General features: G+C 44.1%; 1 protein-coding gene across 1 annotated transcript in view; it reads right to left on the minus strand.

The window, feature by feature from the left end:
- PRSS12 (serine protease 12) overlaps nucleotides 1-24,259 on the minus strand; it is a 56,616-nt gene extending 32,357 nt beyond the window's left edge. Inside the window, 4 exon segments of the mRNA XM_033133923.1 lie at nucleotides 6,337-6,487; nucleotides 10,268-10,446; nucleotides 12,716-12,854; nucleotides 23,558-24,259. Of these exon segments, the coding sequence (XP_032989814.1) occupies nucleotides 6,337-6,487; nucleotides 10,268-10,446; nucleotides 12,716-12,854; nucleotides 23,558-24,056 (968 nt within the window). The 5' untranslated portion in view covers nucleotides 24,057-24,259.
- Between the last annotated feature and the right edge of the window lie 1,120 nt (nucleotides 24,260-25,379).

A 25,379-nucleotide genomic window follows, 5' to 3' on the forward strand; every position in this document is an offset into this window, starting at 1 on the left:
GCACCCCACTCGCTTTTCTATGGACTACGAGCTAAGAGTGGTTCCTACACTTTATAAATGGTTGGGGAAAACTCAAGACAAGAATATAATTTGTGACGTGTGACAAGTATATGAAATTTAAATTTCACTGTCCAGAAATAACGTTGTACTGGAACAAGCCACACTCCATCTCAACACACAGTCTCTGGCTGCTTTTGCACGGCGAAGGCTCAGCTGAGTAGCTGCGGAGTCCAAACTGTTTTCTGTCTGGCCCTTTACAGTACAGTCTGCTGACCTCTGCGCTGGAGGAAATTGATTAATGACAGCAAATGTGGAAATGGAGTTAGAGAACACTGCACGTTGGAGAACACAGGTGGGGAGACAGGATAACCGACGCGGGTCATGGGGGAGCCGCATAGAAAATGTCAAGGGGTGCAAAGCACTGAGCCAGGGTTAGGTGCTACGCGGATACCAGGGGCCAACACGAAAGAATATAAAACTTGATTCCAAACTCATAGCAGAAAGGAAAATAAATTCCAGATGGTTCAAAGACCTACATATTGAAAGAAAGAAATGAGGTAGGGGTGGGAGGAAGGGAGGGAAAAGGAAAGGCAGGCAGGCAGGCTAAAACGTTACTAGAATAAAAAATATAGTTCTTATAACCTTGGGGGTAAGATTTCCTAAGCAATGTTAAAAACACAAAAGTAAGAAAACAGGTTAAAAAGTTAAATTTGACCTCATATAAATTTAAAACTACTGTATAGCAAAATTAACCATAATCGGAATCGAAAGGCAAACTGACAATCTGGAAGAAATATTTGAAATATGTAACAGCAACCAAAGGGGGGAGAAACTCCTAGAAGTTAATAATAATAAAAACAACAACTTATTATAATGAAAGACAAAGCAACCAACACGCACACACACACACACACACACACACATAGGGCAATAGAGAAAATCAGCCTCGTCACACAAAAATAAATATTCATGGCAACTGACCATATGATAAGATGCACAGCTTTATAATGGGCAAAAAAAATAATAATGCATTCTTACCTATCACATTTTTAGAGATTTTAAAGATCAATGTCATTTTCACACTCTATTTAGGCTAAAAGGTTACAAACTCAAGGTTTCTTTATTTCCAAGGGAAAAAACAATAACAAATCAACTTAAAATCTCCCATTGGCTGAGAGTGACTGAAGATAGAGGGCAGAGTAACTGAGATATTATATTGTATTTCAAATACTCATATGGTAAAGATTATGTAAAAGCACTCTTTAAAGAACCACTTAGGTGTATTACTTTGTTCCTTATATATTCCATATTTTCCATTGTTTATAAACATTATTTTAATGATCACAAAAATGTTTAATTAAAATAAACTAATCAGAAAAAAATCAAGAGAATAAATTTGAGAACGAAAAAAATTAGGAAACTATAATATAACACAAACTAGGTTTTCTAGCTAATTTTTGAGGCAATTCAAATTAAGAATATTTACATATACACATTCCTTCAGCCAATCACTGGTACTTCCTGGTGCCCTGAGCTGGGCTGCGTTTCCAAGGAATAGCAAAGAAATTGATGACTCTGCCCTTAGAGAGATTCAGCAGGTAATGGGGAAAGCGACGTAAAAGTCATGGCTGGTGAAAGTCAAGTGCTGTGGGAATTCCACAGAGCTGGGTGTTCTCCATTCTTCCTTTATGGAAACTGGTCCCACGCCAGCCCTGGCAGTTCTTTTGTGGTAACAGCCCCAATGTTGCTTACTTGCTTACCCTCTGACCACAGGATAAACTTGTGGATTGGGGGGCTCTGATAGAATACACTGAGTTATTCAGTTACTTCCTGCAACACTATTTGACCCAGGTAGCAGCAATGCCCAATAAACGCTGAATTGACTCTATATCTGATCCTTGTCCAAAACATCCCTAAACCTATTTAGCTAATCAGACTGTATTCATATAAAGTTGTTTGGTTTTTTTTCCCATAGAAAAAGACCAAATGGCAACGTCTGACTAACTCTATCTCCAGGCTCAGCAATTACTTTGAAAAGATACAGGCTAAAATTAGGCTAAAGGTAGGCAATTCTATTGCAAGATAATCATTTGTTAGCTTATAAAAGATGGGTCCTTGACCTGTAAATATCAGTTTGTGACACTTGTCAGCTATGGATGACAGAGCTCATTTTTAATGCTCAATGTCCTAGATTTCTCTCTGGGAAACGACCCCCTCCATCTCCAAGACATTCCATGGCTACCGAATGCTTACTGATGCTGGCCACGGGTCTAACAGCTTTATGCATATTAACTCATTGAATCCTCCCTACAGCCCATGATGTCACGCTCCCCAATTTATAGACCAGGAAAACTGAGGCCCAGAAATAATTTAAGGCCCAATTATTTAATTTGTCCAGCTTTCCACGACCACCAGGTGGTAAAGCCTGGTGGCTAAAGAGCAGACTCTGAAACGCTGTCTTCCAGGCTCCTGGGCCTTTGAAGTTAGGTGCCCAGGGCACCTCAAATACTGTCTAAAACATGCTCATTTTCTTCCAAAAGTTAACTTTTCTCTCTTGCCTTCCCTACGTCTTTCAGCCCTATATTTGTATTTATTCTTATTAACATGTGGCTATTTTACAAATAGTGTAATATGAAAGAAAAACATACTACATTGGTAGCCATTAACTCCAAGATTCTGGCACTCACTAACAGTATGACTTCTGGATTTGGGGTAATCTCAGAGAGCCTAATATCTTCATCTGTTAAATAAGGTCTCTTTCCTGCTCAATAATTCCATGTACCAGGTTATCTTTATGGTAAAATCTATAAAATATTTTTTTAAATTAATGAACAGTAAAACAAAAGAGCAAAGAAACATATTTTTTAAAAAGCCATTTGTACCAGCAGAATTTTATTCTGACCACTCAATAATATGGTTTATATGATAATTTTATAGCAAAAAAAAAAAGGATAACTAAGAAGAAGTACTCAAAGTTTAAAAATTCCTATGCAAATTATGGCATATCAGCACAATTAAATATGATGTCACAGTCCTAAGCTATGCTTTTAAGACGTTTGAAAGACACAGGAAGTGCTTTAATGCTCAGTGCGTAAAAGGAAGTGTAATTTAAGTGTCTCCACCTGAACCTACATACGCATTCTCAAGTTCAATCTTCTAACATCTGGCTGCCTCCTTTCCTGCTGCTCCTCTTTCTCCAAGTTCTAGGTTAATCACATTTAAGTATCTTAAGTACAGTAATTCCTCTTGTATTTAGGAAGCTTGCCAGCTACCAAATCAACAGACACCACTAAAAGATGAGGGTCAACAAAGACCGCATCTCACAAAGAAATCGTAACCAACACTGCAGGGAGGCGTGACATAGTTTTCCTCTGGGAATTCAACAAAGCAAATAAGACTGAGATGGAATGTGCTCAAGAATGAACCATAAATCGAGACAAGCAACAATTATGCTGTCTGCTATCAATCATGTGCCGTTAAAAACAATATGTCTGAAAGCACTGTGCCTTTACGTGGGCAAACAAATTCCAGAGGAAGAGCAGTTGCAGAACATTGCTTTAATGCAAATTTGTGAGAGAACTAGGAAATCAAGTGAAAGACAGGCAAATGGACAACATTAGCTCAGAGCATCAGAGCGCTTACACTAAAAACGAGCCTCTGGGTAAGGCTGGCTGTCACGTAGGCTGGTGGAGGACCTCTGCCGCCTTGTGTATTCAGAGCTATTTTTCCTTTTGATGACTTTTCCAAACATGAATCCTCTCATACAAAAGACAGCAATGAGCTACTGCTTGAGAAGGATGCAGACGCATGAGAAAGAACCCACACACATGTTCAGCATTAATAGTCTTTCTTGCGATTCTGTCTCAATGTTCTTCCCATGTAATAGACTGCTGTTTGTTAACATGGGCTTTGTTTAAGAGTGGGTGAAGTGAAAAAAAAAATATCTTCCTCTCAAGAAAGAATTCTATGTTACAACCTGAATTTTTAGAATCACTTCTGTAACTGTTAATATCATTAATATTCAGTGTGTCATTTAAATTTTCTATGCATTTTTCTGAGCAACCAAAGCTTGCCTTACCCCCACAGAAATATATTAATAATAAAAAATACCTTACAGCTTAAATTTAGAGTAGTCCATGCTGCAATTGGTAATGTTAAATATACTATCACTATATTCTTAAAATTCTTAATGTTTTAGTAACGACATAGGTTTCTTAGTAACTAACGTGAAAATTAATATTCACACTGCTAGCCACATAATTGATAACCTGGTGAATTCACGTATACATATATTAGAGTGATTTTTACACATGAAATTCAGAGATACAGCCAACTAACCGGAAGTTATGAATAGAGGAACGACGTTTGATAATCTCACCACTAAATGCTCAGTTTATTTTGAACGTTTAATAGCATCTTTCAACCATAACAGCCCCTAATTAGACAGCCCTTGGCAGCCAATGTGTATCGTAGCTTCCTCTGAGTACTAACTGCTTTATAGACACTATACCCTATGCAATAGGAAATACGTTACAGATGAGGAAACCGCAACTAAGAGAGTCTGTGGCTCTTCTCATCTGCAGCAGCAGCCCTCAAATCCAGGTCATTCTGAGTATAGGGCGCATGTTCAGAACCTGATGCTGTGCTGACGCCCGCACCACCTGGCCTTTTGAGGAAAACTGGTCTTGAAACTGAAACCCAATCAGAACAGTTTCAAAATCTAATCTTGAAAGTGTCATGATTAATAACAGTTTTCTTAAAAAGAACTGGTTGGCCCTATTCGTGGGCCATCCAAAGAACATGATTACACCAACACTGAACACGGCCAGTAACCATCAGACACAGGATTGGCCACGTTTGTCCCTGTCCCACACATGCACTGTGAAATGGGTTAGGTCCCAGGACCATTCACGGGGGAAAGGTAACTTCCCACTGAAGGGCCAGGTCGATGTCCCCTTAAGCCACTGCTCAAACTCAGCCTCACCAGAGGGGTGGACCACAGCTGCTCTGAGACCCCTGCCTGGAAAGATGCACGGTGAGAACACGTCACCTGCGCTGATTTCTAGGCAAACACTTGCTGTGATCTAATCAATCCTTCAGACCTAGACTCCAATTTCAGGAATTCTGAGAATGAGAAGACCAAATGCAGGGACCCCTGCAGAGGAAGAAATGAGACAAATCCAGAAGGTGAGACATTCTCCAGGAAGAACAAGAGGCCGTTCTGGAATGAGAGACTTCAGAGACACAACACCGGACGCTCTGCGTGACCTGACTACATTCTCCTTCAGACCACCTGCCGAGGACCTTGTGGGGGCAGCTCTGGGAACGTGACTGCGATGGGCTGTCAGACACGGTCAGAGTGGTCACCACTTCACGTACCAGGATAACTGGACTATAACACAACAGCGTTCTTACTCCCAAGAGATGCACCCTGACGTATTTAGAGGTAAAATGTTAAAACGCCTAGATTTTACTTTAAAATACTTTAATATAAACACAGAGTTTTTTAAAAGAGGGGGGTCACTTGCAAAAACAATTACAAAAAAAAAAAATGAGCACAAATGATTCAAGTTTCAAAAGTCAAAAATGCTCCAGTGTCAGTTCACTGGGCAAAATGATACATGGAGAAGTTTTCATCTCAAGAGGCCTCACAACGCCCCACAAAGTGCTTAGTGAAAAAAATTTAAAGTAAAATATCGACTTTTAAAAGCTCCCCTAATAGAACTGTAGAGAAACTTTTAGGCTTGTTATATCAATGGTCAGAATCAGTAGAGAGGAATTGGAAGACACGAAATTATAACAATGTTCCAGAATGATCACCACTGAGGCAATGGAATGTTGATTTTCATACTGTCTTTATCGCACGTGCTTCATTTCTGTACCCAAAGGGGCATTATTTCCTTTGCACATTAATAAACATCCTTTGTTCTAAGCAGATACCCAGCAAATGAGGAAGCAAAGGTCGACAGTTTAGACACTATCTGGGGGAGAAACTGGACTTCAGGTTAAGGCCTGACCACTAGCTCCACAGGTGCTTTGCTGGGTCGCTGTGGCTGCCAGTGCTGGTCATTCACTTCCTGGGAGCACTGTGAAGGCTACTGACAAAAAGCAGGACAGAGGCAGCGTCCTCAGGACATGAACCAATGGAATTCAGGTACAAACAGGTGAGACCTACCGAGCAAAGAAATTCTCTTCAGGGAGCCTGCAGCCTCGTACAAAGATCAAAGCGGGCCTTTTTCTATTTAAGGAAATTTAAACACACAGCAGCTGCCTTCGGATATGGAAAGAATAGATTCAAAAATTTAAGCAAAATAAAACAGAATAAGGAAAACAAACCTCAGGCCCAGCTGCCTGCAGACCACTTCTGCATCTGCGTCGTCCCACTGGTCGTCACAGATGGTCCCCCACTGACCAGCGTGGTAGAGTTCCACGCGGCCCTCGCGTGCAGTGTTCCCACCGGCAAGGCGGAGGCCGGGGGACGCTGGGCCTGTGCCATGGGAAATGCAAACAAATTAACCTATGTATTTACACTGAGCCGTAAGTCGGATATGTCCTCGTCCTTTGCCATTCTCAATAATTAAATAGCATTTATGAGGCGCTTCAGTGAGATGGACATATACACACATATCTAGTATATTTTGTGATAATCTCAACCAATTAAAATACTCCAGGATGAATCATTTCACACAAACAGCTCTTAAGAGGAACTCATCTAAATCCACCTTTCCCCCACAACCTCGGAAACCAGACGAGACACACTCAAAAGTGCAGGTACTGGAAACACATTTGATTTTCGTGGTACTGTGGAGGTGACACTGATTTTTTATTTCCAGTGACTTAAGCATTACCAATCCGTAATGACTAAGAATGGCACTTATGCATGTAACGTACTTATTTTCAGTACAGAAATGTGTTTACATCTGTGGAACCAAGTCAAAATTAACATCTAACACATTATAACAAGTTGGTGGACATCACAGCCAGTAGCTTCAACAAACAAGACTGAAAATTCATCTGGGTCTGAATCAAGCAGCAAAAGCTTCCCAGGGCAGGTCCCCTGTGGCCCACGGTGGCCTCGCCGAGCCCTAATTGGCTTCTGAGTTTCTCTCTGTGCCTGGCCCTGCCCACTAGGCGACAGCCGTCTTCCTTCTGCGCCCGGACACCTGGAGTTGCACGCTACATCAGGGTCCGCACGCGGGCTGCTCCGTCTGCTCCGAACGCTCCCAGAGATCTTCACAAGGCCGTCTCCTTGGCATTATTCAACTGGGAAATGTCCTTCCTTCAGGAGGCCGGCCCTGGCACCCCCTGCTAACACAGCTCCCTAAGTAAGGGCCTTCCTACCTCACTGCCTCCTGTGTCTTCCTCGTTTACCAAAAATCATCATTGATTTCCCGGTTTCTTGTTTACCAAAAATCATCATTGATTTCCCGGTTTCATGCCAAGTTCTGCCTCCTCTCCACTGGAATTGAGGACAGAGAGAGTGCTTTCCCTGTCACTGTGTGTGTGGCACTGAGCACAGAGAAGGCAGGGAATACACACGCTGACTACCGGACCGGCAAGTGAGAAAAGCCTGTCCCCACCGGGAGAGATGATTGGCCCTACGCACTCATCCCATTCTGGTTCATAACAGGTACGCGGCAGCCGCTGGGTGCACGGTGTGGCCCAGGTGCTACACGGCATTCGAAGCCCTCGGGCCGCTTCTGCCCAAGGACAGGGGCACACGGAGCACAGACAAGAGGTCAGCAAGATGACCCAGCAGGGGCTCAGATGCCAGGCAGCTTGCCCCTCACTGGGGGTGTCGGGCAGGGGGTGTCATGGCATCTCTCCTGAAGAGGCTGGGAGCAGAGGAGGGCCAATGTGGAAGATTCCAGAAGTCAGAGATGAGGAGTGTGGGTCAGGCAAAATGAGAAAGCACCGAAGCACAGCGTTGAGTGTGTTTGGGAAACAGTGAGGCAGCCTGATTTTTCTGGAATAAAGGACGTGATATGGTGAAAGGTTCAGAACAGGCTGGGTCCCTGTGAGGGAATTTAGTCGCCCCTTTTGCCAAGGCTGACTAATGCTTTGCCCACATGAACTACGCCTCTAATTCCTGCAGCGTAAGCGGCTGTCAGAGAGTGGTATCTGGATATGCAGAGTTATATTCAAATACCATATGTGAGCTTTGGAGCAGAGATTCAGATCAGTGCATATCTGCATACATTCGTACTCTGATCAATCTGTAATACGTAAGTCAGCTAGCACTTGCCGTTTGTAAAAGGATCAAGGTAGGTTTAATCAGCATAACTGCCCTTAGTATTGTAATATTATATATTAGCTTCTTATAAGTAACTGACAGCTGAATTATGGTAGGAAACAAATTTGCATGTAATTAATTATGTTTATTTTTCATTTAAAAAGCTTGGAAAATATGGAAAAAATGAAAAAAAGTGTAAGTTTCTTGAGTTATTATATATGTATACTTAAAATTCTCATTGATTTAACGGTTTACATGTCCATTGTCTGCCTCCTCTACCTCTACCACCATGGTAAGCTTAGAGAAAACAAAGAAACAAAAATTTTCATAGAGGAAATTTAAATCACCTACAAGCCAGAACCATCATGGCATATTACTTTACCATTTTTCAATGCCGTGTTTAATTTTAAAACATGTGGTTTTTCTGGTTGTATAAGTAATTGTGAAAATATAGAAAAGCTCAAGGACAGAACTGAGTCAACATCCTACATCCTCCCAGCAAACACACAAAAAATCATTAGAAAGAGAATTCGGTGGCAGTGTGACTCATGCTTAACTTACGGGCAAATACAAGTCCCAAACGTTTTCATTTAGGTTATTTCCTACATCCTGATTGTGTACACAATCTACTCCGTAAGTGTGGGGACAGCAGTGGGACGAGACGACGAGACTCTACAAGGTAGCGCCCCGCTGGGAGGATGTGTGGAGGTCCCCCACAGGGCCTGCGGGCGACTCGGTGATGGCGGGCTGAGCCACTCGCTTTTACTTCTCATTCAATGTCCCACCAGAGCATCTGTTTTTCATTCTTACTTCAAATTTATCAATGACCTTAAATTTACCTTTGCAACCAGAATATAAATAAGTGGATAGATTATAGAGCAGGAGGGGTTAAAAGGGGGGAAATAGATATCCTAGAAGAAAAATAGTTATTGTTTTAAAGCTTTCACTTACCTCACTACTTGAAAAACACGGAGCCTTTACCAAGCAGGTGGAGCACAAACGGGAGCAGTGCTCCACAAAAGCACCACGGAGGCCGCCTCACACCATCCTTGAAGCAGCAGCGCATAAACGTGCGCTTGCCAAAAGCAGCTGTACCCAAAGGTGGGCAAGCAAGGAAGAAACGGGGACACTACACACATCGGGACGTCGCATGCACCTCGCCCAGCCAGAACGGCCTGCGGCTTTCAGGGCACCCCTGTGCCCAGCCTGTGCCACAGCCCCGGGGCTTCCAGCCCACTCACAGGACGGACTGAACTGGGTCTCTGTACGTTCTCTACTGGGAGCCTTGTTCTTCTTTCCAAACCTGTACTCAATCAGAAACCACTGCCCGGGACTAACTGCTAGCACTTCAAGACCTGGGACGTCTGCTCGTGCTGCCTCCTGAAGGAAAATGCCAAAGGGATACTGTGGCAGTGCGGTCGCCTCAGGTTGTGGTCACACAGTACCATGTACCATGATCTGCAGAAACCCATCAGCCACTGAAAGACAGCTGTCCCCTCCTGCACTTATGTTCATATGAACACATGCGTTATCTGTCTATGCTGGTCGCCTCGTGCCCAGGGTACGGACGAGGCTTGGAAGGAGACCTTATCCAAGGGAGCGACTCATTTCATAGGATGTGCTGTCTACGACCCAAAGGAGAACACTGCTCCCACGATCATATTTCATCCCATAAAGCAAACGTATTTTGTTATAACTGCTGTATTTTGTATCTGGTTTCAAGATGACTTTCTACCTTGATTCCATCATGATTTTCCATATGAAAACAACAAAAAAGTGTTTCATACGCTGTATAAAACAGTTCTGTAAGCAAATTAGATAAAACAGAAAGCATGTTAAAAGTGAGGTCCAATGGAATTCAAATCGTTAGACAAACTCCGACTGAAGCCTGCTGAATTAGACTGCAGGACGTGAGGATTCAGGCTTCGTCTGTCTTTAAACTCTTTCAGGAAGTGACTTAACTAAGATACTTGTATCATTTGGAATCCTGTGGAAAACACAATGAAAGTAAAACAAGAATAAATATTTTTTTACCATGGGAAAAGCTGCACGTGACAGCAGCTGCCATCTTCTGAGGACATGCCCCACTCTGCCAGATGTCTTTTTCACAAAGCAGTAGATTTTCTTCGTCTCCTCGGCAACGGACGTTGCTCCAGTAAATGGGAACAAGGCCCAGACTGGAAAACGGGGCTTGTTTTGCTATTCCTTTTCTTCTGGAAGTACAACGACCGATATGAGGTTTACCAAATGTAGGTGAATTGTTATCAAAGCATTTGGATTTTTTAAAGTGGAAGAAAGCCATAAAGATGGATGTGGAAGAAAAAGAAAAACATAATGGGTTACACAAGTTTCAAAGAACTCAAAACATCAGATCAGAACCCAGTTTATTACCTATGTCAATCAGAATTCTTAATCAAGAATCAGTGGTTTGCACGTGCCGTTCCTATCTATGGCTGATTTTAGATGACAGTGGGCAATTACGACAGATACAATGAGGGGACCGGGGTGACTTTGTGGACGGGATATATCATGTGGCCCAGTGAGACCTGGATTCTAGTCTGGACTCAGCTGTAGATCACTCTAAGCTGAGTGTCTCCAAGCTCTGCCTTCTGATGTAGAAAAGGAGAAGTCTAGATGCCAGGAGAGCCTTTTCTACTCCAACACTGCAGCCTAGCATTTTCAAAATGACTGTTGTTACTATATTCAAGCAAGATAATATCAAGAGAGGAAACTTATTCACATTTTTATAACCTTGTATGTAGTACATGCCAGCAAGACTTTGAAGCCAATTAGTAAAATAATAACATGCAGATAAGCTCTGCTTTGAACTCATCTAATCTATATACTTTCTAAGTAACCTCTGATACATACAAATTGATATTAAATTTTAAAAAGATTAAATGCTTATCTGATTAACATGGTAATCTCTAGAACTGTCACTATGCAACTGCTTCCATCAATCAAACAGTATATATTTGGGGTACGTCTAAACTACGAATGTGTCTTAACAGCAATAAAGCTGGGGTGCTCTACTCCAATTGTGTGGTGCTTTTGTTAAAAAGCAGACTACGAAGAGATGCAAGAGTAATCGGGTCAGCTTCTCTGAAGTGTGCATTCGCAGACCGATAGTCTGCATTCTTTCATCAGTCAAACGACGGGTAAGCACACGAGTTCACATCTGCACTAGTGTTCTTTTCTTCTCTATGGCAGTCTCACAGGACACTGTATTCTTCCCTGATTCTCAGGGGTAATAAAAGCACATGGACATATGTGTATGAGGGAAGACGCTGACACCAGCCTGCAAACTGGTTACGTCTTCAGACCTCGGAAGAAAAAGCACCAAGTGAACATTCTTCGTGACCAAAATCAGTAATTGACACTGATAAAATCAGTAATTGACATTCCTAACGCCATACACTTTCCAGACTCCAGCCTCCCTCCTTCTTTCATCCTGGTTTATACCAACGCTCATTTTTAAACATGAGTTTAGTACATTAACCCTATTTGCAGCTCCAATCCCATCAAAAGTCTGAACAAAATTTAAGCCTCCAAGTTTGCCTTTCCTAAATGCTCCTTCCTCCCCTTCCCACCAGGAATGGAGGCAGCTGGCGAAGTTCTTACCAACCTAACTGGATCTGACTAACCTTTTCATTAGCATCACGTAATAGATACTATAGCTCACTGATTATTAACGCAAAATATCTGCAAATTGCAAACCGTCTCTCAGTCTTTCAGACCTGTGTTTTCCATAACAAGATATCTTCTGGCTTTCTAAAGATCTCTGGTGACAAGGGTAAAGAAAAACAAACAGCATGTGTAGTCAGAAAAAAGAACAATAAAAATAACAACAAAAACAAAACCTCTTGTTCCAAAATGGAGCCTCTGTTTCTGGTGAAGCCACTTGGCACCAGGCAGAGGTGGAGGCCAGGGGACCCTGGTCCGTGTTAAGGAGAGGGCCCAGGCGTGGGAGGAGCTGGCAGCGACTCGGGATGGCCCTGCGTCACCTGGGTAATGCCTGGACATCCCCCGACCGATCACGGGACAAGGGCACAGGGGACCACCACCCCCTTCACACACAGAAGTGGATCTGTGGGTGGCTACAAGGAGACAGTTAAAAGCAAGTAACAGCAACCTAGGGCTGCGTGGTTACTGAGAAGCGACAATTCTTAGACTCAAATTCTGCTTCCGAGGACTGAACGATTATTTGGTTCAAGACAAACACCAAAAGATGCTTTTCCCTTCTGACCACTTAGCATCTGCCCGTTTCCTAGTCAGCAGGGTAGTGGTATGTGAAGACATTTGGAGTACCTAACAAGTGAGAGAGACTCCTTCCCTCCACCCAGGGCCCTTTCTTTATAACTCTGTTGAGGGAAAGGAGAGTGAGGAGAGCATGGAGCCTTTCCAGGGCAACAACGGGTGTCAGGTGCCCCCATCGTTCTCAGCGATCCCCATACTTATCTGGCCGAGGATGGGCGAACTCACCCCAGCTGCAGCTGGTGACAAACGACGGTGGCATCAGCGTCATCCCAGTGGCTGCCGCAGACTGTGCCCCAAGCACCGTGAGCATACACCTCCACTGTGCCTTCAAACTCACTTTTGCCACCGCGAAGTCGTACTGACCCTAAAGTGGAAAACAACCCCAAATTCTTTAACGGCAAATAATCATCTGAACACTCAGAACCAGACCTCAGTTAATACGATTTCTCCATGGGGGGTGGGGGGGTGAGACGCCCAGTCAGCGTGACTGGCCTCCACGGTGCACAGCGTGTGCTGCTTTCTTTAAGGGGCGCTTTAGCCTGGTGGGTTTTGTTTTTTTGTTTTTTGTTTCGGTAATTAACATCCCGATGTCAGTGCTACTTATACCTTGCTTTTTACCTAGGCAAACAGAAAGCCCAATTACAATTTTAAAAGGGGAAAAGTGGAAACTTACTAACGTCTGATATTGCATCCCGAGTATTAGATTACATCCCATAGGAAGTTCTTATCATTTATGTATCCCCTTCCTTCTTCACGTGAAGAAGTCATGCAAGAAACACAGAAACAAAAGCCTATCATCCGCTTGTAACTTAGCTGTTATGGGCTGTGTTCTATCATCCATCTATCTGATTTGTTTTTCCACCAAAAAAGAGTAAAATGCTTTTCCCCCTCTAACCTCAAGTAGTAGTCATGACCATTCTAAAGATTATGTCTACGATTCCAAAAAGGAGTGAGTGTTGAAAGCATCGCCTATTATGCGGAAGTAGAGTGGTTTGGCGGAACTGGATGGCCCCAGAAATTCACCTCCCCTGACATATCATCTCCACTTAGCTGTTCCATAGTCCACGATTTGAGTCATTCCTCTCAATCTTTAAAAGAGAGAAAATTTAAATTCCAGCACCCCCAGGAAAAATACCACTTTCAGTCCCAGCCTTCAGTGTGGATGGAGGCCCTCCATTTCTCTTCTCAATGGGTCCTGGTTTGCGGAGTCGTTACGAAGGGCAGCAACTGGGACATTTCAACAGACAAAATCCAACTCAGACAACTTAAGATTTGACAAAGTTCTGTGAGAAGTCACTTAGGATGGCCTTTATTTTGTAGGTTAAGAAATTAAGAAATTAAGTCTTACCGAAAATTCTAGCATATTTTGCACATTTTGAAGTTATTACGTATGGCTTCAAATGTTTGCAAAAATATTAGATTCACAACTTATCCATCCATGTCATTTTCACTAGCCTAGTCATCTACCATTATTATTTTCCACACTGCCATCCTTGAAAAAAAATGTAACTATTTAAGAAAAGCAGATCCTATTTTTCATGACAAACACAGTGCTATTTAATTCAAACAAAAGGCAATAATCAGTGGAGACAAAGCAAAGTACTGCGAAGGCCGGATTCTTCAGGGGAGGACATGGGCATGGTCTCTCTTATGGCAGCTGATCTAAACCTCATTCATATATTTTAAACCTCTTCAATTCAGGGTAAGCAGGAGGAAGCCCTGTCTCGCTCAGTGAAAAGTGTGAACTGCCGAATATTTTTAAAGAAAAATGTCTGAAGAATTTAACGGAACTTTAACGATTTTTTAATCACAAAATCTCTTCTATAGAGACCCACATGGTATCAGGCATATTACAAATGCCAGCAGTCTATTTCCTTTGAAGGACTTCATCTGTTCACCTCAAACAGTATTTGAAATGATAGTTACTCTATTATCTCTTTATTAATCCCCACCCTCCATCAAATGACTCATGTCAAAAGGTTGAAAGTTCTAGTAGTGGAAACAAACTGGACGTCTACTTACACAGGTTAAATAATCATAATAAAATACAAAATAGTGCCTAAATCACTAAAAGGCTATCAAGAAGAAATGATGCATGCATATCATGTAAAAATATAAGGCATTTAGAGATGAGAAGGTGAAAACTGCATGAAGTGTAACAGTTACCTTAACACCCATCTAAGAGCAATCATAGAGTGGGAGATGTTTCCAGTCAACTACCAGTTCCGCCGTCATGTCTCTGATGTTTCAGACATGCTGTGAAAGCCTGCATTCACTGTATCTGCTGTATGGCAAGAAATGTGGAGCTCTCATCCAACTTTCCTTTACAAGTGAACACAAATACTTGCAGTTGTGGGAAGGCGATTTGTGTGTCACTGACTAACAACTCCGTCAGTAGCCATCCCAACAGCAACACCCCAATGCACACACACGCGTGCTTCCCAGGGTCCTTGCACACAGTCTGTCCTTTCCTGAAGGTCATGAAATTTTCTAAAATATTCTGAAAAATCTACCTTGGATTCAGAGTTTTTCTTAATGGAGTACAGTTCTATGAAGTCCATAATTCTTCTAAATTTGTTTGTGAAAAAGCTGTATTTTAAAATATCACTATAATAATATGCTCCAAAACAATAAAAGTATGAACACACCATTTACACTGTATACATTTAAGGTAGGCAGTAGGTTTTGGTTTTACTTCGTTCTGGCTTCATTTATTTTCTTAGAATAGCGGACGTGGTCGAGATCTTAGAAACTATAACTCGTTTCCCTCAATTTCCAGCCGAGGAAGCTGAGGAGCAAATCAGCTGAGCAGATGCAGAGCCAGGGCCACTGTCTCCTAGATCCCAGCTGATACCACCACCCGTCTCCAAACCCGAGCCAAGACCCTGCGATGTAATAAGCACTCCAGGGATCGCTTGATACATTATGCCATGTTGGCTTTCACCATTCCACTTGAAATAGTGCAACTAATCCAGCAAGCCCTCTATGAGAATAAAGTAGCCAGCACACGCACAGGGCAGCCTGGAGACGTGATGGACACGGAAACACGGGAGAGAAGTGGCTTTCTGGCATTCTACACTTGAGGCTGGATCTTCCAATGGGGCTGAGGTGTCCTGTGGGTCCACAAATGTGGAGAGGACAGTACCTCTGCACAAATTTATAGGTACACAGTAACAAGGTTGAGGAGAAATAGCCTTAGCTCAGTTACCGTTCTTTCGATTTGTTTTCTTAAAAGGATGAAACAGTAAAGCAATCCACAAAGGTCATGCATGCCCTGGTAAAATCACTGATATTGCTATCCTAGTAACAATAAAGTTCTTCGGATAAATTCTAGACCAGATTCTTTGTTTGGCCAAAAACTGCTCAATTGGCACCATCTTTCATTATCAAAACGTGATCCCTCCTCCTTCGTCCACACTCTCTTTTCCAGCCTGGCACTCGGTGATACCCCCTGGTCTGAGCTAACATCCGTGGACCACACCCAGTGGACCCAGGACTGCGCTGTCTCTAAGTCTCTCAAGGGCCATTTTGATGAAAACTATTCTGTTCTAAATAGTCCTATTTTTAAAATGTGTTGAAAATAACAATTTAAAATCTGAAGTCTCAAACAGAGGTTTTAGGTCAACTATAATAGGCATAACAAATGTATTCACTAACCCAGTGAGTGCAGAAAGTCTGGCCTGTAAAGCTATGCGTGACGGCATGTCATGGAGAGGAGCCCTGAGTTCATGAAATGAACTGGTGCACAAACAAAAGTGAAGTGAAGTGAGAAGAAAGGAAAGGAAAGAAAAGGAAAAAAACAGTCAACTGTACCGTCTGCTGGTATTGCAACCACCTAAAGGCGCAACGTGCTAAGGTCCAACGATGCTCAGAATTCAATCATCTTGATTCTCTTCCAGAAATGTGGAACTTATTGTCATTTGACTGTACTACTATTTTTCTTCTATGTAGCTATAGCTCCAGTTTCATAAAGAAAAGGGAATATAAAAGATCCGTATTATAGAAATTTGCTTTATGGGCAACTGTGCTGAGAAACAGGAATTCCCCAAACAAAAAGACATTGCATGGGGGCTCCCTGAAACCATTTTACGTGTCTTGATCAATACAAGGTAATAGGAGAAGCAGCGCAGACTAGATTAAAATTCCCTTTGCAGTCTCATTGGATTTTTATCCTTTAAGGCTATTGTGGTGGGTTGAACATTGTGTCCCCGAAAAGATGTTCAAGTCCTAACCCCCAGGCCGTATGAATATGACCTTGTGTGGAAATGGTCTTTGCAGAGGACGAGGTTAAGAGGAGGTCATTGGGGTGGGTTCTAGTCCAATATGACGGAGTTCTTATTCAAAGGACGTATGTGGATACAGATGCGCACAGAGCGGGAGGCCATCTGACCCTGGCCTCACACGCCCACAGCCAGGGAAGTAGCAGAAGCTGGGAGACAGCCCTGGAACAGCTCTACGCCTCGTGCCTTTAGCGGGAGCCTGGCTCTGCCCACACCTCGCTCTTGGACTGGGAGTGTCCAGGCTGTGAAACAGTCAGTCTCTGTTGTTTAAGCCAATCAGTTTGTGGGGACAGCAGCGCAAGCAGCGGCTATGGTGCTACGGCTTCTGGCCACGTACCTTGTCATACGCAGAGCTGCAAGGAGGCCTACAAGCAATGTTAGGAAAAGAACCAAAGATCAGCTGTCTTTGTTCTCTAAATCCACCTCCCTGCAAAGGCCACCAAAGGAAAAGATATGCCTATCTAGTTACCTGCTTCAAATGTACTTAGACAATAGCATTCGCTCACTTGAAGAGAAAGAAAAGAACAACAAAAATAAAAGGTCCATCTCAGTAGAGTTTTCTGAATAGAATTAATAATAAATATTGTTAATCTTTTAAAATCACTGTTTGATAAATGAGTAAAATAGCGTTATCACAGAAATCCTTTCTCATCTATTACTGAACTTCACAGAGCCACAAAATAATTAATTTTATCCATTTCTATCGTTCTAGTGGGATCAGAAAAGAACGCATGCTGGTAACATCAGACCCTTGACAAAAAGTAATATGTAACGCTGAAAGTGATACAGAAAATTCAGTTTATGAAGTATTCAAAAGAATAGGAAAAAGCCTATTACACATTAGACAATTTAATCCACATATTTGACAAAAGAATTAAATGCAATCCTATGTGTTACACCAAAAGCAACACTGGGAAATATATTAACTGATCATTTCCTATCATACTTATGAAATATACAGAAAATTCGCATTGCCTAAAGATAACTGAATTGGGGGCTGTCAGTTGAATTTTTCAAGTACAATAGGGGAGGCTAGATTAAATTTGATGGTATTTTCTTCCTGTGCCCTATTTGGCAGTACTAAGGTATACTATTTTTGTCTACGATTATATTCACTCATAACTAAAACGAGTTTTAGCCTTGTGAAATAGATTTTCTTGAATCGTGCCATGTCAAAATGCGAGCAAATCATGTTTAACGTATGGAGCATCCCCCTGAACCGAGATCCAACGGAACTGAATCTGCCTCCATTAGTTCACATCTATAATTCATATTAATTGTCATGTATTATTCATGTAGACGTTAGTACTGAGAAGAGAATCTGAACTGGTCTAGTTCAAAATCAGGGAGTATCCTCCGAATAAGCAAGGCTCCCCACTTACATTGGGTTTATTAGGAACTTACAAACCTTATCAATCATTTCTTGGTTTAAAACATTATACAGTACAACGCAGAAGAAGAAGACTCCATACATTGTAAAGTTACGGTACACTAACATTAGATGCATATAACCCTAGCAGGAAATTTCACCAGTTGTGTATCTCCGAACTGTTCACACATGAGCAGATGGTCTGAGTATTACCATTTGACTGTACAGCACTGGGTGATAAACTCAAACTACTCCTAATAGCGATCCTCTTATCTGTCTCCCAGAGCAGGTATCACAGGAAAGGTAATGAAAATGCTCAATATTCTTCTGACATCTCAGTCAGAGGGTGGGTGTCCTCAACCAGAGGACACAGGTGACTTTATTCATCTTTGTAAATTCTGCTCCCAATGTGAGCGCAGAAAACACTTAATGAATATATCCTTGTCTTGTTGCAAGAATAAGCATGTCTGGTGATCCTAATACAAGGCATTGACGCTGAATATGCAAGCGTGGCTTGTAGGAGAGAAAAAAAAAATCTCATGACTTTAGTGCATTTGCATACAACATTTTTATTACTATTGCGCTGATTCGCAGGAAGAGAGACAAGGGGTAAGAGGAGGGAACTACTCTGGAAAATGAAGATGGTAAAGAGGCAAAAATAACCTTTTCCTGATTTTCTAACAAGGACACGTCAACCAGGTAGAAGACAGTCTGAACCAGCTGTTCCCAACTCACAGCAGGGTGCCTGCTCACTAGGCAGACAGAAAGGGGCACTTCAGAGGACTGCTGTCTTTGAGTCAATTCAGGGGCGGGGGTGGTGGATGCTTAATATCCAGAATTAAACCATGTTTTCCTAACATCTATATTCCTAACAATTGTGGAACTATCCATTTCACGTAAAACAAGTAAACATGCTTTACCAATCAAATCTGGGTGTAAATGTTTCATCCACATATTGTTAAGAAAATGCATGTAGCGTTTCATAGCATGATTTTTAAAATTACTTATGACTATTTTTAATTGCACGAAGTTTCCCAAATGTAAGGACAACCCCTAACCACACTTGTGAGCAGACCCACTTGGCTCTCCGCCACAACTGTTTTGCTTCCTCCTGCTGGGCTGTCCCCATGTGTGCGGTCCTGGATCTAGGTAATCATGCCCATTGTAGTTTCCTTTCAGAGAATGCCACAGTCTTGGCCAGTGGAATGCGGGAGAAAGTCTGTGGGGAATTCTAGGAAGGTTCCCTTGCTCTTTCAAGGGGGCAAGTGTGAAGAAGGGCCCTCTCTTTCTTCTGCAAATTGCTCTATCTCAGTGTGAAACCTGGAATAACCACCAGCATAATAATAAAAGCCACACTTAGAGAACAAAGGAGTCAAGAGAGTAGCAGAGGAACAGAGTTGGACCATGTTGGAGGCTGACTTCTTGTAATAGGAACACCAAGGTCCTTATTACTTCAGTTACTGTGAATTGGGTTTTCCATTCTTGGCCATCAAAACCATCCTAAACGATCCAAGCCACACTCATACCCACATTCATAATTATCATTTGTTTTCTCTTCCAAATTTACCACAGGCATTTTTATTTTCAGTTAGTCATAATGTATATATATTTTGTATCTATCTTTTCTCCTTTACATTATCATAAGCACTTCTCTATTACACATATGCATATATAGTCCCAGATAATCACTCATAAAAGGCAATAGCAACTGGATATCTTATTTTCTTCTTGAAAACATTTTCACACAAACAGTCAGATAATACCCTAGGTCACAGTATTTTATATCTGCCTTACCTGAAAAGCAGATTGAACTCAATATTTAAAATCCAGCCAGGAAATGTATCAAATCTGGCATTGCTAATAAATGTATTTCAGCACCTGCTACACAAAATCAAGATGCAGCATTTAAAAGCAGGGACAGATTTCAGCCAACTTCTTGATTAACATTCACTTCAAACACCAGATGGGCTTCAAAGAGTACGGCACGTTAGCAATAGTTCTCTTCCCGCAAGTCCGCTCTCTCTATTTGTTTTGATGCAGGAGATTTGTGTGGGCAGTGCACGAGAACGGATCAGAGGAACACGACAAAGGGCAGATCGATGAGTCGTTCTTTCTGGTACTGGAGCATTATCATTTATTGCACCTGTTTCGCCCATCATTCATCAGTCACCTATGGTTGGGTTCCACTCGGCTGCTATAACAAAGAGGACCTCCTAACCCAGAGTCAAACAAGTTGCCCGTCTGCCTTGACCAACAGAGACTGGAAAGTAACTTCCCTTCCTCGTCAGGCAGCTCTAAGTTATTGCAAGGTATTGTTGGGCGGGGAGGGGTCGCTTGCCTGTTCATTCTTCCTGCAGAAACGTGAGAATAACCTGGCTCGCATTCAGTTAGTAACCAGATGCCGGTACACTAAGTTGTCATTGTTTCACACTGGTCACAGAAACGCCAGTGCTGCCATTTTCTAAACCACACAACAGCTACCACAGCGTGCCTTACCTTGGTCCTCACCTGCAGGGTGAAGTCACAGAATGGTGGACCCAGGTCGTCGGTATGATCACCCACCACTGTGTTTTATGTGTGTTCTGATGGTCTCCATCACTCTTCCTGACTGGGACAAAAGGTCTGAGGCATCCAAACCACCTTGACTGCCCACCAGGAATGCACATTCTTGAGCCAGATCCAAAGAAAACATAAACTAGAGCCCAGGTGTCTCCATTGTAACACTCCCCAGACGACTTTCCTGCTCGTGAGAACTCACTCGGTGGGCTGACTCAGGGTGTGCCACTCCCCCCAGTGATCCTTAATTACCAATCGGCAAGTTTCACAGGACCAGGGCCCAGACACCACCTTTCTCCTTCTCAGACATTCCAGCCACGGGGTGACCCGGCCTGGCCAACTCACCTGAGATCCCAGCACCGCTTCAACTAGGCCTCCACCAGCTCCCCACCGTGGGGCCCCGAACTCCTCATTTCTCTTGATGCAACCAGATATGTAACTCGGGCCTCCGGCTTATTTTTTAAAGAAGGGATCTCATTACTACAAATGTTCTTTCCTTTTGTCCTAGTCGTTTTTTGTAAAGGGAAAAAGAAAGAAAACACTGAATATTTTCAAATCATAAGAGACTGGAAATCGTGTGCTTTGGACCAAACATAAGTCCCTTTCTTGTCCTTAGAGGAGCCCATAAGCCACAAAAAATAGGACCATTAGACCGCACAGATATTTCTACATGCTTATATGATTAAAGCACTAGAGCAAAAGGAGCTGTGAAGTGAAAATGTGCACTCGCTACCTTATAATGACGCCATGAGAATTCAATGAGAAAACTAATACAGAACACGCTTAGCCTAGCATCCGCCAGGGAGTGAATGCTCAGGAAAGCCTAGTAGTTATCATCAGGCATGTTGTCTGGGGACGTTCTCAGAGCTGGAGAAGTCCTTGAATCAGTCCATTCAAAACTTGCTTTTCTCCAGACAAGGAAACAACAGCTCTGGGGCACAGGAGTCTTACCCAACACTGCACAGCTCCGGGCAGAGCCAACACCAACAACTAGTGTTTTCTGAAACAAGATTCCATATTCCTTTCACCACACCATGATAGCTTTGTGCACACTCCTACGTAAATTAGGGCCAAAAAGCCATCAAGTTCAGAATATGCTAGTCGTTTTGAAGGTGTCAGTTATGCCCAATCAGAAGGTGAGAAGCAAATGACAGAATGCGTTATCAAGACTGAGTCTGTGACAGTAATTATTACACAGCCAGTAGACTGCTTTCCTAGCTTTTTTGTGGGGCTTTTTGGGGGAGGAAGGGAGGCATTTATCTCCTATCTTGGTGGTTTCTTTTGTTTCTCTTGGGCACTGCTATGACGCAGTGTTTGGAGTTTTGTCTGGTGAGATTTAGCTATGAATATAACGGCATCACGAAGAATGTGTGCTGCTGTTACGTTTAAATTTCTCCTCTACACAAGGGGGTGGGAGGAATCACAGGACAAGCTACTCCCCTCGTGTGGAATACAACGTTAAAAGTTATGAGTCAGAAAGAGAGCCATAATACATCCCTATAGTGTTCTAACTTTGAATTCCATTTTTTTTCTTTCTAGAGCTATATATAAAACAGGAAACATGAAACATAATAGTAGGAAAATGAAAAAACGTTGATGTTTACTAAACATGAGCTTTTACTACGAACAGTCTAACAGTAAATGATGAAACAGCGCTAGGACTCTTTGCTTGGTTTCGGCTCAGTTTTTTCACAGCCACATTGGCATTCTGTCCCGAGACTCAAGTACAGCGATGACTTCATCCTGTAGGGTGAAGGACAATTGATCTGAATCTCCTCTCACTCCCCTTTAGCTCAAAGCGCTAATGCAACTGAAGGCACCGATAAATACAAACGTCTGGAGGAGAAGAGGGCACTGGGAAAGCTAACCTCCACGTCACCTTCAACAGCACCCAGTACAGCAGATTTCACAGTCCCGAGTCATGAGACCCCTGCCCCACAGCTTGATGGAGAGCTGCCACCAATTTTTTGAAGGAAAATTTAAACTTTGAAGCCTAAGGTTTTTCACCCTCAGCTATTAAGTTGGGGGGGGGGGGCGCTCATATTAAACAAAATCCCAAAACGAAGCACTATTCAAAGGCAGATTATTCACTTACATTAAATCTAGTAACGTGATGCTTTTATTACCACGAAATTAAAACATCTTACCAACTTTATCTCTTTATCAATTAATCCTGAATTTCCACAAACAGCACACACAGCAAATAATGCCATTCTTGAAAGCTGCGCTTGCCTATTTCAAGTTGCTTCTTCCCTAAATAGCTACCATTGTATCTTTCCCCTTTGTTTTTCCTTCACTCACTGATATTTACCACACTCTGCCACAGAATGTGAACATCATTTTGACAAGTTTTATTTTGGCACAGAAATTTTGCCATACTTTTTGAAATATGGGTCAATGGTGGACGTACGGCAAAATTTTTACCACATTTTTTAAAATCCGGGTCTATGGGGAGGGGGAAAGTTATAGGTTGTCATATTAAATTTAACATTTCCCTTTTCTAAGCAAGTAATTAGAAACGTTATCTCATCCTTTGTTTTGTCCCTTCTGTGTAAATATGGTAACACCCTCCTGGCGAGCTGATCTAGAGAACGAACACACATCCACCCGGGGCACGCGCGGCGCGCGCACACACGGTGTCCAGGCACCCAGAGCGCAGCACCTGGCATAGAAACCATCGCCCCTGACGACCTTCATGCAAAGCACACCTTGGGAAGTTAACGTCAAGGTATCAAAGCACTTGGCTGGTGACGTGGTGCTCCCATCACCCTGGGCAACGCAACCCCACTACCTCTCCCGCTGCGGGCGCACCCCACGCCGTCTCCAAGGCCCGCAGGCTCCCCGCCTCCCGAGGCTGCTCACCGTGTCCGCAGGCACAGTAGCCCCAGTCCCCGCGGCCGCGAGCGTTCCGGTAGAAGCACCAGGGTCTGCCCGCGCCGTCAGTGCTCCGGCAGAAGTTGTGGCGCTGCCCTCGCAGTGGAGCCCAGCCCGCCGGGGGCGACCGCTCCAGCAGGGGTGGCACGTCGGCCCAGCGCAGACACGGGGCGCCGAAGTCCGTCACGTTGACCCAGGGCCCGCCGGCGGGGCAGCCCCCGGGGTGCGGCCGGATCGCTCGCCCCGCGTGGAGGGCAAGCGGGCTCTGCGCACCGGGCGCCGGCGGGGGGCGCGGGGCACGCGCCAGAGGGGACAGGGGCGTCCTCCGCGGCCGCTGCTGGGTGGGAAGGTGGGAAGGAAACTGGGGACTCGGCAGGCGCGGATGGCGGTGGCGGTGGTGGAGGGGGTAACGGAGGACCGGCTCAGAGCTGACCACTACGGGGAGCAGCCCTAAAATCAGAGCCACCACGAAGCGGACGGGCGTCATGGTGCCAGAGCAGCGAGGTTTGGTCCATGCTCCCCGCTCCTCCGGTCCTGAAGGAGGAGAGAGGAGGGGCGGGGCGGGGCTCGGCGTCCCTCGAGCCCCCCACCCGAGTCCCGCCGCCCCCGCGCGGACCGCCTCCCCGCCCCGCGCGCCTCTGCTCCTGCCGCTCGCAGCGCTGAGATCTCCAGCTCGCTCAGCGCCGGCCGGCGGACAGGGCAGGCGGGGAGCGGGGGGCCGGAGCCCAGGTGGCCGGCGGCCGCACGAGCCGGAACGCCGCCCCCTGGCTGCCGGCGTGGACTCTGCTCGGCCCACCCGGCCCGCGGTCCTCCGGTCTGGCCGCCCAGAGCCTCGGCTGGCATCGCTGCGACTTGTCTGCGCCTGGCGGCCCCAGCCCGACACCAGTCCCCGCAGCCATCGCTCCTTCACTCCCACGCCACGTCTCGTTGCCTCGGTTTTGAAATCTTTAGAAGAAAAGTGTGAATGGATCTAGTTGCCACTAACACCCCTGACAAGTCCCAGGATAAAAGTTAGCAAAGCCCACGAGGAATGTGTTACTGACCTGAGCTCCTCCGGGACAAAGCACGCTTCATTCTGCTTCATCTCCTGGCGCTTAACACGGGGCCCAATACTGAGTCGGCGCCAATAAACATTTGCTGAAATTCAGTTCCTGCACCGACCCACCCGGGGAAGGGACTTGAGCCTTTCTGCTTCCTGCCTCCCACTCTCCTCCCGCTGCCCAGGACACCAGTTGTTTCATTATTATCGGGGCCCAGCGAGGCCCTTAATACCGAGCTTCCTTTCTAATCAGGAGGCTTCATCCGTCCGGGTCTCCATCCTTTCCAAAAGTCCATCCCTCTGGCACCTGCTCGCGTTTTGCCGGGCCAGGGACGAGCTCACTGCGCCCACTCAGTGGCCTCTCCGAAGCGGAGGCCGCCTGGGGCCGCCTGTCGCGCGCTGTTGGCTCACCCTTAGTTCACTAGAGGCCTTGCAACCACCAGCCTACCCGCGCCAAAAGAAAAGAAAAAAGGTGACTTAGAAATTTTAAGAAAATCACTGGAGTTGTATGTGTTAGGACTTTCAGTTGTTCTTGATTATGCCACCGAAGTTACATAGGAAAAGGGAAGGCCATACAAAGGAATATTTTACCGTCTGGCATGATCCTGTTGTAAGGTGAGGACAACTATCGTCCCATAATACACTGCACCCTGAAGAAAACTAGAGCATAACTTAAATGTTTACTGTTAAAACCTAGGTTTCAACTAGAAAGTCAATTAATTCCTTACACCTAGTTCAAATGTCTTAGTTTAACTTTTGCAAATCAGCTTA

Source organism: Rhinolophus ferrumequinum, chromosome 18, assembly GCF_004115265.2.
Source record: "Rhinolophus ferrumequinum isolate MPI-CBG mRhiFer1 chromosome 18, mRhiFer1_v1.p, whole genome shotgun sequence".
In the NCBI taxonomy this organism is placed as follows: domain Eukaryota; kingdom Metazoa; phylum Chordata; class Mammalia; order Chiroptera; family Rhinolophidae; genus Rhinolophus; species Rhinolophus ferrumequinum.